General features: G+C 46.7%; 1 protein-coding gene across 2 annotated transcripts in view; it reads left to right on the forward strand.

Annotated features, from left to right (window-relative positions):
* Positions 1-16,762, forward strand: part of LOC147119549 (uncharacterized) — a 101,019-nt gene that overhangs the window by 11,394 nt on the left and 72,863 nt on the right. Inside the window, exon 2 of one of the 2 annotated variants that reach the window (XM_085983752.1) lies at positions 15,374-15,448. The exons of the other annotated variant lie outside the window; for it this stretch is intronic. Coding sequence (XP_085839878.1) covers positions 15,374-15,448 — 75 coding nt within the window. The remainder of the gene's footprint in view (positions 1-15,373; positions 15,449-16,762) is intronic. 2 annotated transcript variants of the gene reach the window in all.

The following is a 16,762-nucleotide window of genomic DNA, read 5'->3' on the forward strand; positions in this document are numbered from 1 at the left end:
ATAACGAGCACCTTGCCAATTTGGAGCAGGTGCTCACTAGGCTGAAAGAACGGGGCCTACGAGCGAACCGCCCCAAGTGCAAGTTGTTCCAAAATCAGATATCATATTGTGGCCACATAATTAATAATGAAGGGTTGCATAAGTCACCTGAAAAAATTGAAGCGGTCATAAAAGCCCCAGCACCTGAAAATGTTTCACAATTAAGGTCGTTCCTGGGATTAATAAATTACTATCATAAATTTTTACCGAACTTATCAACTCTTCTACACCCTCTTAATGAACTTCTACAAACAGGAGTGATTTGGAAATGGAACGAAGACTGTAAACGTGCCTTCCATAAATGCAAAGACTTAATCACATCCGAAGAACTTTTGGCTCATTACAACCCATCACTGCCAACCAGACTGGCGTGCGATGCATCCCCTTACGGCATAGGAGCAGTATTATCCCATAAATTCCCTGATGGCTCAGAACGGCTGATAGCTTTTGCGTCACGCTCATTAAACTCAGCTGAGCGTAACTATGCCCAAATCGACAGGGAAGCACTCAGCCTGGTATGGGGAGTGAAGAAATTCAACCATTACCTACACGGACAAAAATTTACCTTGTTGACTGACCATCAACCCCTCATCTCCATATTCAACCCTAAAAAAGGTGTTCCCATTATGACAGCGCAAAGGCTACAGAGGTGGTCCCTTTTTCTAGGGGCACACCAATACAACATAGAATACAAAGGATCAAAACAGCATGGGAATGCTGACGGTTTATCGCGCCTACCGTTGCCAACGGTAGAAGAGGCACCTACAGTAGACCCAGTAGAGATGTTCCACTCTACCATAGTGGAATGTCTACCAGTAACAAATTCTGCCATTGAAAGGGAGACGAGAAATGACCCGACTCTCTCACGGGTCTACGATTTAACAGTGAAGGGTTGGCCAGCACATGGCGAACCACTGTTGCCAGCATTCTCGCAAAGAAGAGAACAGCTGTCAGTGTGCCGAGGAACCTTGATGTGTGGATCCAGAGTGGTAATTCCACCCAAACTCCAGGATAAAGTGCTAAAGGAGCTTCACGAGGGGCATCTGGGTGGAGTGAAAATGAAGAACCTAGCTAGGGCGTTTGTATGGTGGCCAGGTATCGATGGAGACATCGAAGAAATGACCAAGAGCTGCCTAGGATGCCAGAAGGTCCAAAACGCTCCACCACAAGCCCCTCTACATCCATGGGAGTGGCCCTCATCTCCCTGGCAAAGGGTGCACATCGACTTTGCTGGTCCATTTATGGATTCAATGTTCTTAATCGCGGTTGATGCACACTCCAAGTGGCCGGAGGTAATAAAGATGTCCTCCACCACCACGGAAAAAACCATCACTGTATTAAGGACCATATTTGCCAGGAATGGGCTGCCGGAACAGATATGTTCTGATAATGGACCGCAATTTGTGTCCGAAGAATTCAGAAAGTTCTTAAAAAAACAATGGGGTTGAGCACTACACGTCCGCCCCATACCATCCCGCCACCAATGGATTGGCTGAAAGGTTCGTCCAGACCTTCAAGAAGGCCATAAAGGCCATGGGTAATGAAGACATAAAACTTCAGCACAAGGTGGATAACTTCTTATTCGCATACAGGAATGCAACACATATGGTTACCAACCAAACTCCCGCCATGATGTTCTTCAATAGAAACCTAAGATGCCGGCTGGATTTGGTCAAGCCCAACATCAGAAGGGACGTGGAGAACCGGCAGTTTAAAGGCATGAATGAAAGGCCAACTAGAACCTTCCAGATAGGTCAACAAGTTTTGGCCCGGGACTACCGTACCGAGAAATGGCAGCCTGGAACTATCTGCACCCGACTAGGACCACTGATGTATACCGTAGACATCGGAGAAAGCATAATAAGGCGCCATGCTGACCAAATCATAAAGTCATCCGAAAAGGGACAACCTACACCACAACTCTATACATCTAACGATGAAGTAGAGATACCCATATCTACCTCCGATCCGGTGATACTGGAACCCGATGAACCCGACACTGGCATTCAAGCTGAATCAGCCTTGCCAGAAGAACCTACTACACCACCAGAAACAACTACACCCCCGAGGCGTTATCCGGACCGAGTCAGGAAGCCTCCTGAGAGACTGACTTATAATTAATTAACTACAGCAATGTATATTATTTTGCTTATAACATGTAATTAATAATTACTTAAAATATGATGTACTGGTTAGCTAAAAGGGGAGGAATTGTGGTGTATGTGACTTTAAGAGCCCCAGGTGTGCTGTAATGCCGGTAATTGCCACTCGGGCTATATAAGCCTGTATATTGTGTATATCCATTAGAACCCCCCCCAGACTTTGCTTAGTAAATACCTATGAACCAACTCCTGTCTTCAGTGTCTTTATCAACACACGGACACTACAATTACAGTGTGTACTGATGGGTGATACTCTGCAGTCTATAAACCCTATTACAGTGTGTACTGATGGGTGTTTACACTGCAGTCTATAGACCCTATTACAGTGTGTACTGATGGGTGTTACACTGCAGTCTATAGACCCTATTACAGTGTGTACTGATGGGTGTTTACACTGCAGTCTATAGACCCTATTACAGTGTGTACTGATGGGTGTTACACTGCAGTCTATAGACCCTATTACGGTGTGTACTGATGGGTGTTACACTGCAGTCTTTCGACCCTATTACGGTGTGTACTGATGGGTGTTACACTGCAGTCTATAGACCCTATTACAGTGTGTACTGATGGGTGTTACACTGCAGTCTATAGACCCTATTACAGTGTGTACTGATGGGTGTTACACTGCAGTCTATAGACCCTATTACAGTGTGTACTGATGGGTGTTACTCTGCAGTCTATAGACCCTATTACAATGTGTACTGATGGGTGTTTACACTGCAGTCTATAGACCCTATTACAGTGTATACTGATGGGTGTTACACTGCAGTCTATAGACCCTATTACAGTGTGTACTGATGGGTGTTACACTGCAGTCTATAGACCCTATTACAGTGTGTACTGATGGGTGATACTCTGCAGTCTATAGACCCTATTACAGTGTGTATTGATGGGTGATACTCTGCAGTCTATAGACCCTATTACAGTGTGTACTGATGGGTGTTACACTGCAGTCTATAGACCCTATTACAGTGTGTACTTTTAGTGTATGTACCTTTAAGGGGAGAACTACTTTTTACAGCTCCTGTATACTGTAGTACCGGCAGTGACCACACCTGTATATAAACCCTGAGTAGGGATCTGTACGTTTAGTTTTAGAGTAACCCTTATCCAGTAAACACCTGTTGATTGTTCCCTGCAGTCTCTTGTCAAGTTATTGAAGGACACACAACCTCAAGATACACGGATCTAACATTGGCGACGAGAAGATTCAAACCTACCTGCAACTCTGCATCACCTCCCAGGGATTCGCTCCTGGAGAACAGTGAAAGAAGAAGGCCGAGTCCAGAAGTACGGACATCGACCATCCTGCGGAGACTTGAGCATCGCAGGGGAGGCTGTTGAGAGCTGGGCTTGGTTCTCCAGTCACGGTGGTCCAGCGAAACGGGCTGGCAACAGGTACGGCGCAGACCCCTCCCGGACAGCGGCGGCTAGAGCCGACCGACGGCACGGAAAAAGGCCGGGCATCGTCGACGGGAGAAGAGTGAGGGTAGAGCGCACAGGGCGCAGCCGGTGTTCAAGACCGAGCGGCGTCAACGAGAGAGAGAGGCGCGCAGGAAAACGCACAGAGCGCAGCTGGGGTTCAAGGGCCGAGCAGCGTCAGCGTGGAAGAAAGGAAAGCGCGGGAGCCGCAGCGGAGAAGAAGGGAGAGCGCGGGAGACGCCATTTTGAGCCAGTCTAACCACACCCAGGGATGCCGAAGAGTGGCAGTGGCACAGCGTTCGACAATGAAGTCGAAGATTGGACGACATATGTCGAACGCATAAAAGTGTACTGCAAGGCGAATGAAGTGCCAGATGAGAGGAAAGCGCTGGTATTGTTGAATTCAATGGGTGCAAAAACGTATGGCTTACTGCGAAACCTAGTAACCCCAGAGAAGCCAATGGAAAAGGATTTTGGAAACATAGTGTCACTCCTACAGGACCACTTAAACCCCACACCGCTGCTGATAGCAGAAAGATTTAAGTTTCACAAAAGGAACCAGCATAAAGACGAAAGTAATGCTGAGTATTTAACGGAACTGCGCAAGCTATCGAAACACTGCCAGTTTGGAATGGGACTAGCAGATACTTTAAGGGACAAGTTTGTGTGTGGGCTTCAAAGTGAAGGAACCCAGAAACGGCTTCTATCAGAAAAGGATCTTACGCTGGACAAGGCTTTCAGCATGGCAGTATCACACGAAGCAGCCGCATGGGGCACTGCAGAGATACAACGGAGACCGCAAGAATATGGCACAAATGAAATGTCATACGGAACAGTGAAGTGCTATCGCTGCGGCAGAACAACACACGACCATAATGATTGCTGGTTCAAGGACAAAGTGTGCAGACAGTGTGGAAAAGTAGGACACCTAGCAAGAGTCTGCAGGTCGGGCAAGAAATCGCCACAGGAGACGTACAAGAAGGTACATAAGGTGACGGAGAGTAGTTCAGACGAACAGAAAAGTGATACAGACTCCGGAAGCAAGGAGCTGGGTTGTCTGAAACTACATAAGGTGATCAAAACGGAGGATCACCAAACTATCTGGGTCACGCTCAAAATAGCCGGAGTCCAAGTGAAAATGGAATTGGACACAGGATCAGCCCTAACAGTCATAAACCGAAGGGACTGCAAGCGGCTATTCTCACATATACCCTTGAGAGATACAGAGATTGTCTTGAAGATGTACACGGGGCAAAAAGTCTACCCCAAAGGAAAAATAAGGGTGAACGTTACATATAACGGCAAGGAAACACCAAAAATGGACCTATATGTATTGCCAGATGGAGGACCACCACTACTAGGACGTGAATGGATCCGGAAGATACAGCTAGATTGGCATTCCATACAAGCACTGACTGTAGATGCCAAAAAGGATGACGACGTCACACCTGGCCGACTGTCAAAAATGCTAACTGACGCACAAGAAGTGTTCCAGGAGGGACTCGGAACACTAAAAGGCATAACAGCGACGATCAAAATAGAGGAAAATGCAAGCCCAAAGTTTTTAAAGGCCAGACCGGTGCCTTATGTGATCCGCCCAGCCGTCGAAGCAGAGCTGGAAGGTTTGGAACGTTCACGAGTACTGTCCAAAGTGGACTGGAGCGAGTGGGCTACACCCATCATTCCTGTAATGAAGAGGTCGTTGAGTAATACGCCTGGGGAACCAAAGAAGGTTCGCATCTGTGGGGACTTTAAGGTGTCACTGAACCCAGTCCTTCACACGGTACAATATCCGCTTCCGCGGATTGAAGATATTTTCGCCTCGCTATCTGGAGGGAAACGCTTCACTAAAATTGATCTGGCCCAGGCATACCTGCAAATGGAGGTAGAAGAAGCCTCGAAACAGTACCTCACGATCAACACTCATAAAGGTCTCTACCAATACAACCGGCTGGTGTTCGGGGTAGCATCAGCTCCGGCTATTTGGCAAAGGGCAATGGATCAAGTCCTGCAAGGGATTCCAGGGACCCAGTGTTATTTGGACGACATCCTGGTCATGGGCGAAAATGACAGTGATCATCTCGCCAACCTGGAGCAGGTGCTCACTAAATTGAAGGAATATGGGTTCCGAGCTAATCGCCACAAATGCGAGTTTTTCCAGAAGCAGATCTCGTATTGTGGCCACGTTATTGATAAAGAGGGGTTACATAAGTCCCCTGAAAAGATTGAGGCAGTAGTCAAGGCTCCAGCACCGGAAAATGTGTCACAACTGAGGTCGTTCCTCGGGCTGGTGAACTACTACCATAAGTTCTTGCTGAATTTGTCTACAGTACTACACCCACTGAACACCCGACTGCAAACGGGGGTACCATGGAAGTGGAATGACGAATGTAAACGAGCTTTCCAGAAGTGCAAAGAATTGATCACATCAAAAGAGGTGTTGGCTCATTTCAACCCAGCACTACCAATTCGGTTGGCGTGTGATGCATCACCCTATGGCATTGGAGCGGTGCTGTCGCACAAACTCCCGGACAGCTTGGAGAGGCCAGTAGCCTTTGCGTCTCGGTCACTAACCTCAGCCGAGCGTAACTACGCCCAGATTGACAGGGAGGCCCTCAGCCTAGTGTGGGGAGTGAAAAAGTTCCACCATTATCTGCACGGGCAGAAGTTCACCTTGCTGACTGACCACCAACCACTTGTCTCCATCTTTAATCCAAAGAAGGGCGTTCCGGTGATGACTGCGCAACGGCTACAAAGATGGTCCATTTTTCTAGGGGCGAACCAATATGAAATCGAGTATAAGGGCACGAAACAGCATGGAAAGGCTGATGGGCTATCACGCCTGCCACTGCCTACTGCGGAGGAAACACCAACAGTGGACCCTGTCGAAATATTTTATTCGACTATAATTGAACGCTTGCCAGTAACTTAACACTGATATAGAGAAGGAGACCCGAAATGACCCGACACTGTCTCGGGTATATGACTTGACGGTGAAGGGATGGCCAACACATTGTGACTCACTGTTGCCAGCATTCTCATCCAGAAGAGAACAGCTGTCAGTATGCCAGGGGACCTTGGGTGGAATTACCACTCGGGATCCACACATCAAGTTAAGGGAGAGAGTGCTCAATGAGCTTCATGAAGGCCATCTGGGAGGGGTGAAAATGAAAAGCCTTGCTAGGGCTTATGTGTGGTGGCCGGGGATCGATCAGCAAATCGAGGACCTGACAAAGAGCTGCTCAGGATGCCAGAAGGTCCAAAATGCACCACCACATGCCCCTCTACACCCATGGGAGTGGCCCTCATCTCCATGGCAACGGGTGCATATTGATTTTGCTGGTCCATTCATGGACTCAATGTTTTTAATAGCCGTGGATGCGCACTCAAAATGGCCTGAGGTGATCAAAATGTCGTCCACCACCACGGAGAAAACTATTGCAGTCCTACGGACCATATTTGCCAGGAACGGCTTGCCAGAGCAGATTTGCTCTGATAACGGACCACAGTTTGTGTCCGAAGAGTTTCGAAGATTCATGAAAAGGAATGGGGTAAGGCATTACACATCCGCCCCGTATCATCCAGCCACAAATGGATTGGCTGAGAGGTTCATACAAACCTTTAAAAAAGCAGTAAGGGCCATGTGCGATGACAACATTCCACTGCAGCATAAGGTGGACAATTTCCTGTTAGCCTACAGAAATGCGACACATGCAGTCACCAACCAGACCCCGGCCATGATGTTCTTTAACCGAAGGTTGAGATCTTGTCTGGATTTGCTCAGACCAAATGTACGAAGAGATGTTGAGAATAAGCAATTCCAGCACATCAATGAGAAGCCGACAAGGAGCTTCAATGTAGGGCAACCAGTCTTGGCCCGCGACTACCGAACAGAGAAATGGCAACCAGGAACGATATGCACACGGCAGGGGCCACTAATGTACACAGTGGATGTTGGGGAGAACATTGTGAGAGGCCATGTTGACCAGATCCTAGAGTCACAGGAAAGAGTCAACCCCATGTCTCGCGTATCTGGTGATGAACCCGACATACAGGTAGCATCTACCCCAGAAACAGTAGCATCGGAAGCTGATGAACCAACTGACGACATGGGGCCTCCGCACCAAGAGCAAGACACTCAGGAAAGGCGCTATCCAGAAAGGATCAGGAAGCTGCCCCAAAGACTGAATTTATAAATGGACTATTTTCAGTTAATGTGCATGTTAAAAGTGTTAATTGTTAAATGAATGTTATGGTACTGTTAATCTAAAAGGGGAGAAATTGTAGTGTATGTACCTTTTAAGGGGAGAACTACTTTTTACAGCTCCTGTATACGGTAGTACCGGCAGTGACCACACCTCTATATAAACCCTGAGTAGGGATCTGTACATTTAGTTTTAGAGTAACCCTCATCCAGTAAACACCTGTTGATTGTTCCCTGCAGTCTCTTGTCAAGTTATTGAAGGACACACAACCTCAAGATACACGGATCTAACAGTACTGATGGGTGTTACACTGCAGTCTATCGACCCTATTACAGTGTGTACTGATGGGTGTTACACTGTCTATAGACCCTATTAGTGTGTACTGATGGGTGTTACTCTGCAGTCTATAGACCCTATTACAGTGTGTACTGATGGGTGTTACACTGCAGTCTATCGACCCTATTACAGTGTGTACTGATGGGTGTTACACTGTCTATAGACCCTATTAGTGTGTACTGATGGGTGTTACTCTGCAGTCTATAGACCCTATTACAGTGTGTACTGATGGGTGTTACACTGCAGTCTATAGACCCTATTACAGTGTGTACTGATGGGTGTTACACTGCAGTCTATAGACCCTATTACAGTGTGTACTGATGGGTGTTACTCTGCAGTCTATAGACCCTATTACAGTGTGTACTAAACAGACAATACAACATAGCTGATTACCTGACCATGGTAAAGGATAACAAACTGAGAAGAACCTTGACAAGGTACAGACTTAGCGAACATAGCCTAGCGATCGAAAAAGGCAGACCAGGCTGCCAAGAGAAGACAGAATATGCTCTCATTGCAGTCAGGGAGTAGTTGAGACAGAGATGCACTTCCTCACAGCCTGTGGAAAATATCAGGGCATCAGGGAGAATTTCTACCAAAAATTCTCACAAATATGCCCTGAATTCAGAAATCTGAATGACAACCAAAAACTCCCATTCCTACTGGGGGAGGAGAGAAGCTGTATAACACTGGCGGCACACTATGTTACAGCTTGCCATGAACAGAGGGACAACCAGTAAACTAAGACAAGAGTATATATAAACAAGGCGAATGTATATTTATAAACTCAGGGATATACCTGTTTATACACTGTATGAATAGAACCGCGTTTATGTGTTCAACCATAAATGTATTTTTGATGCTTTGGCAACATAAGATGTACCTTATCATGCCAATAAAGTGATTTGAATTGTGAATTGTGAAATTGTGTACTGATGGGTGTTAGACTGCAGTCTATAGACCCTATTACAGTGTGTACTGATGGGTGTTAGACTGCAGTCTATAGACCCTATTACAATGTGTACTGATGGGTGTTACACTGCAGTCTATAGACCCTATTACAATGTGTACTGAGGGGTGTTTACACTGCGGTCTATAGACCCTATTACAGTGTGTACTGATGGGTGTTACACTGCAGTCTATAGACCCTATTACAGTGTGTACTGATGGGTGTTACACTGCAGTCTATAGACCCTATTACAGTGTGTACTGATGGGTGTTACACTGCAGTCTATAGACCCTATTACAGTGTGTACTGATGGGTGTTACACTGCAGTCTATAGACCCTATTACAGTGTGTACTGATTGGTGTTACACTGCAGTCTATAGACCCTATTACAGTGTGTACTGATGGGTGTTACACTGCAGTCTATAGACCCTATTACAGTGTGTACTGATGGGTGTTACACTGTCTATAGACCCTATTACAGTGTGTACTGATGGGTGTTACACTGCAGTCTATAGACCCTATTACAGTGTGTACTGATGGGTGTTACACTGCAGTCTATAGACCCTATTACAGTGTGTACTGATGGGTGTTACACTGCAGTCTATAGACCCTATTACAGTGTGTACTGATGGGTGTTACACTGCAGTCTATAGACCCTATTACAGTGTGTACTGATGGGTGTTACACTGCAGTCTATAGACCCTATTACAGTGTGTACTGATGGGTGTTACACTGCAGTCTATAGACCCTATTACAATGTGTACTGATTGGTGTTACACTGCAGTCTATAGACCCTATTACAGTGTGTACTGATGGGTGTTACACTGCAGTCTATAGACCCTATTACACCGTGTACTGATGGGTGTTACACTGCAGTCTATAGACCCTATTACAGTGTGTAAATCCCAATTAGCATTTGGCTCAAAATTTTCAAATCAGTAATTGAACCAATTGCACTCTATGGCAGTGAGGTGTGGGGCCCACTAACACAACAAGAATTTGCAAAATGGGACAAACACCCAATTGAGATCCTGCATGCAGAATTCTGTACAAGTATCCTCCGGACTCAAAGGAAAACCGTAAACAATGCATGCAGGGCAGAACTAGGCCAATATCCATTAATAATCACTATCCAAAAAAGAGCCACCAAATTTTGGAAACACCTAGAAATGAGCAACCCCCACTGCTATCATTACGAAGACCTGAAATGCCAAGAGAGGACCATAAAGAAGAATACCCTCAGTCAACTTGTCCTGGGACTCAGTGAAGTAACTACTAACACTACTAACAATAACCAGCCCCAGGATAGTGACAGCGTAACACAAAGAATTCGACCCAACACAATCGTCGCTAAGGAAAAGGAAAAATATCTGTCATATTGGGCAGAAACAACAAAAACCCAAAGCAAACTCAATTGCTACTTGGCCCTAAACAGACAATACAGCATGGCTGATTACCTGACCATGGTAAAGGATAGCAAACTGAGAAAAACTTTGACTATGTACAGACTTAGTGAACATAGCCTGGCGATTGAAAAAGGCAGACACAGACAGACCCGGCTACCAAGAGAGGACAGTGTTGTGTATGTAATATGTGTGCTACTTTGAACCTATGGACAGGACTGCACTACTTGTTGGGCGTAGTGATACGCAGTACCACTCCTGGCCATAGGGGTATAAATAGTACTGTGGGTACTGATCCCCCTCAGTTCCCGCCTGTGGGCATGAAGTAAAGACCTATGTATAGTCCCTACCTCCAACCAGTAAAGACCTGTTTGAGTTATACGTTTAAGTCTTTGTGTTAATTGTTCAATACAATACACATACTTAACACTGGCGACGAGTCGGTTCGAACCCTGCGGCAGTTATTCCACGGCGGCTTCGTCCAAAGACAGGACGTTGAAGAGAGGTTCCAATCCTCAACACCCCACTGAAAACTGAAGGGCAGCAGAAATCCTGACAGCTTCCAGCGACTGGAAGCGACAGGCATTAGGACCCTGAAGCCTCCATAACCTCGTGGGTAAGCCAGAGCCCGGGAGGGCGCGAGCGGGTAAGCCAGAGCCCGGGAGGGAGCGAGCAAGAGCCGCCGAGCGGGTGAGCCAGAGGCTGGGAGCCGCTTCAAGCGGGAGGCGCTTAGCGGGCCAGCGATCGCACCGGTGATAAGGGCTGAGAACCGTTTCGGGCGGGCGGCGCACCAGCGATCGCACAGGAGATAAGAGCCGCAGTCGGGCTGAAAGTCAGCGACGAGAAGCGCGGGAAAACCGCCATTGAAGTGGGCGGGGAGAGCGAGAAGCGCGGGAAAGCCGCCATTTTTCGCGGGAAAACCGCTGGGGAAGAAGGCAGAAGCGGGAAAACCGCCATTTTGTGGGCGGAGGACGACGGCAAGAGCGGGAAGCCGCCATCTTGGATAACAGTAAAAAAAAAAATCTGAGAAATTGCAAATCTGATAAAGTACTACAATGCCTAAACACGGGAATATTAGCAACTTTGATAGTGACATCGAAGATTGGGCCATATATGTTGAACGAGTTAAAAATTATTGTAATGCCAATAAAATTCGTGAGGCTGATAAAGCACTAACATTATTAAATTTAATGGGTGCGAAGACATACGGGCAATTGAAACACCTGTTATCACCAGATGAACCGGCGGATAAGACGTTCGATGAGATTGTTACTGTCCTGAAAGATCATCTAAACCCCACGCCGCTGATGCTAGCGGAACGATTTAAATTTTACGACAGAAGGCAGCTACAGCATGAAAGCAATGCTGATTATTTGCTGGAATTGCGTAAATTAGCGAAATATTGCCAGTTTGGAACGGGACTGACAGAGGCACTTCGAGACAAATTTGTGTGTGGTTTATTTAAACAGGATACACAAAAGCGACTGCTCGAGGAGAATGAGCTGACGCTTGAGAAGGCGGTCACTATGGCAGCAGCACACGAAGCCGCAGCGAGAGGCACGGCAGTAATGCAGCTACGGTCACCGGAGCTCAGTGCACACAAATTGGGTGTGAGTTCTGGCAAATGTTATCGTTGTGGAAAGACAACGCATGATCAGAACCAGTGTTGGTTTAAAAACCAAGAATGTAGAACTTGTGGTAGGCTTGGACATATAGCTAGAGTATGCAGGTCAGGGAAGAAGACCAGCAACAAGAAGTCACCGCAAGGAAAATACGCAAAGGTACACAAGGTGACCGAACAGGAGTCCGATTCAGACGCTAGCAGTAATGAACTGGCTAGCTTAAGCTGTAATGAACTGGCTAGCTTAAGAGTACTCAACGCTGGTAAGGGTGCAGACCTCCAGACAATTTGGGTCACTCTTCAGATAGAAGGAGTCCAAGTAAAACTGGAATTGGACACTGGATCGGCATTGACGGTCATAAATAAGAAAGATTACGGAAAGTTATTCCAACATATTCCCCTACAGGATACGGGGATTATATTGAAAACATACACGGGGCAAAGAGTGTACCCCATCGGGAAAATAGAGGTTGCAGTGGTCCACAAGGGCGAAGACAGTCAAATAATGGACTTATATGTGATATCTGAAGGAGGTCCTCCACTACTAGGACGGGAGTGGATTAGGAAAATGAATATGGACTGGCATTTCCTACAAACAATAACGAGTGAGAACTCGGTGAAGATAGTCGGCCCAGACTCTGGAACGGATGATGGTAAGCCCAACTCAGGTGCAAAAGACAAAGTTTCAGCACAGAATTCCACTGAGCAACAACAACATAGTTTAACTGTGGATTCTGAGTCTGGCAAGTCTACTGATGTGCCCATTTCTGAGGGACACCGGGCTCGAACTCAACTCCATTTCAAACTACAACAGCAATTAGAACAAATGCTTTGCCGTTTTGAGCAAGAGTTGAATGCAACGAAAGAGTTCTTTGATATAGAGTTGGAGAATCTGGAAAGACAACAGAAGCAGCTGATGGAGAAAATGGAGCAGGAGCACACAAAACGTCTGATGTCAGAGGAGTTAACGGTCAGCCAACTCCTGCATATGCTGAAGGACAGGACTCTGAAATGGGAAAAACTTGAACACGAACTTCAATATTCAAACGAAAGGGGTTCGGAGCTCTCAAAGGTTATTGGAAGAGCTGAGGTGGCAACACAGACTGAGATGACTGCAACAGAGCAGCCCTTGGATGCCAAAAGTACGCTGACTCACGTCAACGTAGAACAACAGACCGCTGAAACAGCTGCTCCGGTAGAGGGATTGCATAGTCCGATCAATCAATCTCCAAAGGAAGTTGAAGTATTAAAATCACAAATGAGGTCACTAGTAAACGACTTGCTGAAAGCCCAGAAAAAGCTGGATGCAGAGGTACACATGAAGAAGTCTCTTCAGGAAAGATGTCTGGATTTGGAACAAGAGCTGGCTAACGTCCAGCTGGGTATGGAGGAAATAGACGACCCTCTCACTGGTCTAGCTCAGGACGACACCGAATATTACGATGTCCTGTCCTGCCCAGCTTGTAACTTCGACTCCCACAGTGCAGAAATCATGGAGGAGCACCAAAAGTCTACGGAACATCGGGAGAAGCTGGCTCTACGACGGAAACAGGAGGAAGAGAAGGAGGAACTGCGCATGCAGCTGGCAGCTGTGGCAGCTGACAATGGAGCCCAGAGAGTCTCCAAGAAGCAGAAAAGGAAAAGTAAAAACAGAAGATGACCCATCTGAACCATTATCACCTCTACCAGATCACACACGTGGTCCCTCCGAACGGAGCCAATTCAGTTCGGAAGTTCAAACTGTTAAATCCATGGAAGGACTATTGAATGAGTCACTCCAGCAACGTGAACCGACTACACCACAGAGATTGAATCTGTGAACTGTTTTCCGCAGAGACTGAATCTGTGATCTGTTTTGACATGAAGTTATCTATGTATCTATGTTATTCTGTTATGTAAACCTGAAGTTATATATGTATATATGTTATTACGTTATGTTAAATGGGGAGATGACTGTAAAGCTAGGAAGGGAGGAATGTTGTGTATGTAATATGTGTGCTACTTTGAACCTATGGACAGGACTGCACTACTTGTTGGGCGTAGTGATACGCAGTACCACTCCTGGCCATAGGGGTATAAATAGTACTGTGGGTACTGATCCCCCTCAGTTCCCGCCTGTGGGCATGAAGTAAAGACCTATGCATAGTCCCTACCTCCAACCAGTAAAGACCTGTTTGAGTTATACGTTTAAGTCTTTGTGTTAATTGTTCAATACAATACACATACTTAACAGACAGGATATGCTCTCACTGCAGTCAGGGAGTGGTGGAGACAGAGATGCACTCCCTCATAGCTTGTAGAAAATATCAGGGCATAGGGGAGAATTTCTACCCAAAATTCACAAAAATATGCCCGGAATTCAGAAATTTGAATGACGACCAAAAACTCCCATACCTACTAGGGGAAGAGAGAAATTGTGTAACCTTAGCGGCACACTATGTTACAGCTTGCCATAAACAGAGGGACAACCACTAAATATAAGAAAAGAGTATATATAAATTATATGGAAGTATATATTTATACACTCAGGGATATATCTGTTTATACACTGTATGGATAGATCTGTATTTTTGTGAACAAACATGAATGTTTTCCGATGCTTTGGCAACATAAGATGTAACTTGTCAAGCCAATAAAGCGATTTGAACTGAATTGGGTGTTTCCACCAGTGGGCTGATTGCCGAGTAGTCGGTAAGTAGAGTGAGGTGGTTTGTAAAATACTGTATAGACATGACATGCCACGGTACAACTCGTGGGAGCGCGATCAATCACAAGCAAGGTGTCTTGAGTGTTAGAATGTGGCTCTCTATCTCTGTGTTACAGATAAATGTAGCATCTGTGGATCAGCCTGCAAATACTTGGCGCTGACAGACAACGTAAGAAGCTGCTTACTGACTTTCATATTCTATTAAATTAAGAAATCGCATCGTTTATAATTTAAAGTAAATAACGTGAACAGCTTTGCAGTGGCTTAGAGTTGCAGGGAGGGGCTTGAGATAGAGCAGTGTATGTAATACATTGGAGTGGTGTGTCAGATTGAGGAGGTGTGTCGGACTGGGGGATGCATTAGATTGAGCAGTGCTAGTTTTGCGTATGTTAGATGCCCACTAGGTGAGATATGGTATGGGCAGTACAGCAACCCTTCACCCACACAGACTGTTAGCACATTTAGTTGACAAGGAGGGAACAAGTCAAAACCTGCAGATGCAAAGCTTAGCCGCTCTTTCTTCCTTTAGATGGCATCCTACGAACGGATGTACTTCAAAAAGCCATCGGAGATCTGCAGGAAATACCTGGAGCACATTGCACTGGTGAGTGTCACTCACTGGGGTTAAAATCCACACAGCAACTGGGTAGGCAGAGGACGCTCTGCTCCAATCGCTGAATTCGGGGTGGGGGAGGGGAGGGAGTGTAGCAAGGCCACTGACACTATGGAAAAGGGAAGCCAAGATTTTCACCAGCAGTGGCGACCACACGAAGCGTGCCCTCGAGGGTAGTGGGCTTGTGCTGCGGCTAACGGAATCTAGGCATCGCCCACCGCTGAAACAGCTGGGGATATTCCAGGCCCTCGATGTTTATCAGCCCCCCCCACCCCCTCCCCCACCCACACTCTCCACAAGTGGGATAGGGTTAAAGAGTTAAATGCGGGGAAAGCGAGAGAGTTCCTTGGAGAGGTGGGACACTTCATTAATGTATTTAAATTGGACTCCCCAAATGCAATAGGGAGCCCTCTTTAAAATTGACTGTTGCTGCGCTGGTTTCCCAGTGGTCGGGGACCTTAGCAGTAAAAGGGATGGGGGTAATACCAGCTCCACAAGGTAAGTGCCTCTCTCAGCACGCCTTGTACTGCCCTGGGTTTAAGGTACAAAAGCAAAATACTGCGAATGCTGGAAATCTGAAATAAAAACATAAAATGCTGGAAATACTCAGCAGGTCAGGCAGCATCTGTGGAGAGAGAAGCAGTCACCCATTTTAGGTTGACCTTTTGTCAAAACTGATGTAACAGGTTTTAAGCAAATGCAGAGGTAGGGAATGAGGGGAGGAAAGTGTTGTGTATGTCCCTTTAAGGGAATAACTGGTCTTAGACTGCAGTACCGGCAGTGACCACCCCTGTATAAAAGGCCCTAGCAGGCTTCTGTAGTTTCATTTTCAAGCTGCCTCTTGTTCAGTAAAGTACCTGTTAAACTGTTCTCCCGAAGTCCGTGTATTATTGAGGTGCGGACTTTACATTGGCGACGAGTAAGTTCGAACTCACCTGCAGTGTGGCATCATCTCACGGGGATCTCGCCTGAAAGGAAGGTCCTGGAAGGTCGTAGTCTGAGCAACGGGCGTCGACCAAGGGCAACCGCCCAAAGAATCCATCGGTGTTTGGAGAATTGCGGGAGAGACTGTGGTTCCAGCGAATCGTGCTGGTAGCAGGTAGCGCGCTGACCCTTCCAGACTGCGGCGGGCTCGAGCTCGATCGAGCGGCTCTACAAATCGGGCCGCGCAGCGTCGCCGGGAAAATAAAACAAGAGAGAGGGTGGAGCGCCCAGGGCGCGGTCGGTGCTCAAGAACAGGACAGCGGAGAGAAACTAAACGGGGGGGGAAGGAAAGCGAGACGCGCCGAAGCTGCGGGTCGCCGC

The sequence above is a fragment of the Somniosus microcephalus genome, chromosome 4, assembly GCF_052327205.1.
Source record: "Somniosus microcephalus isolate GS21.2 chromosome 4, FLI_Smic_1.0, whole genome shotgun sequence".
Taxonomy (NCBI): domain Eukaryota; kingdom Metazoa; phylum Chordata; class Chondrichthyes; order Squaliformes; family Somniosidae; genus Somniosus; species Somniosus microcephalus.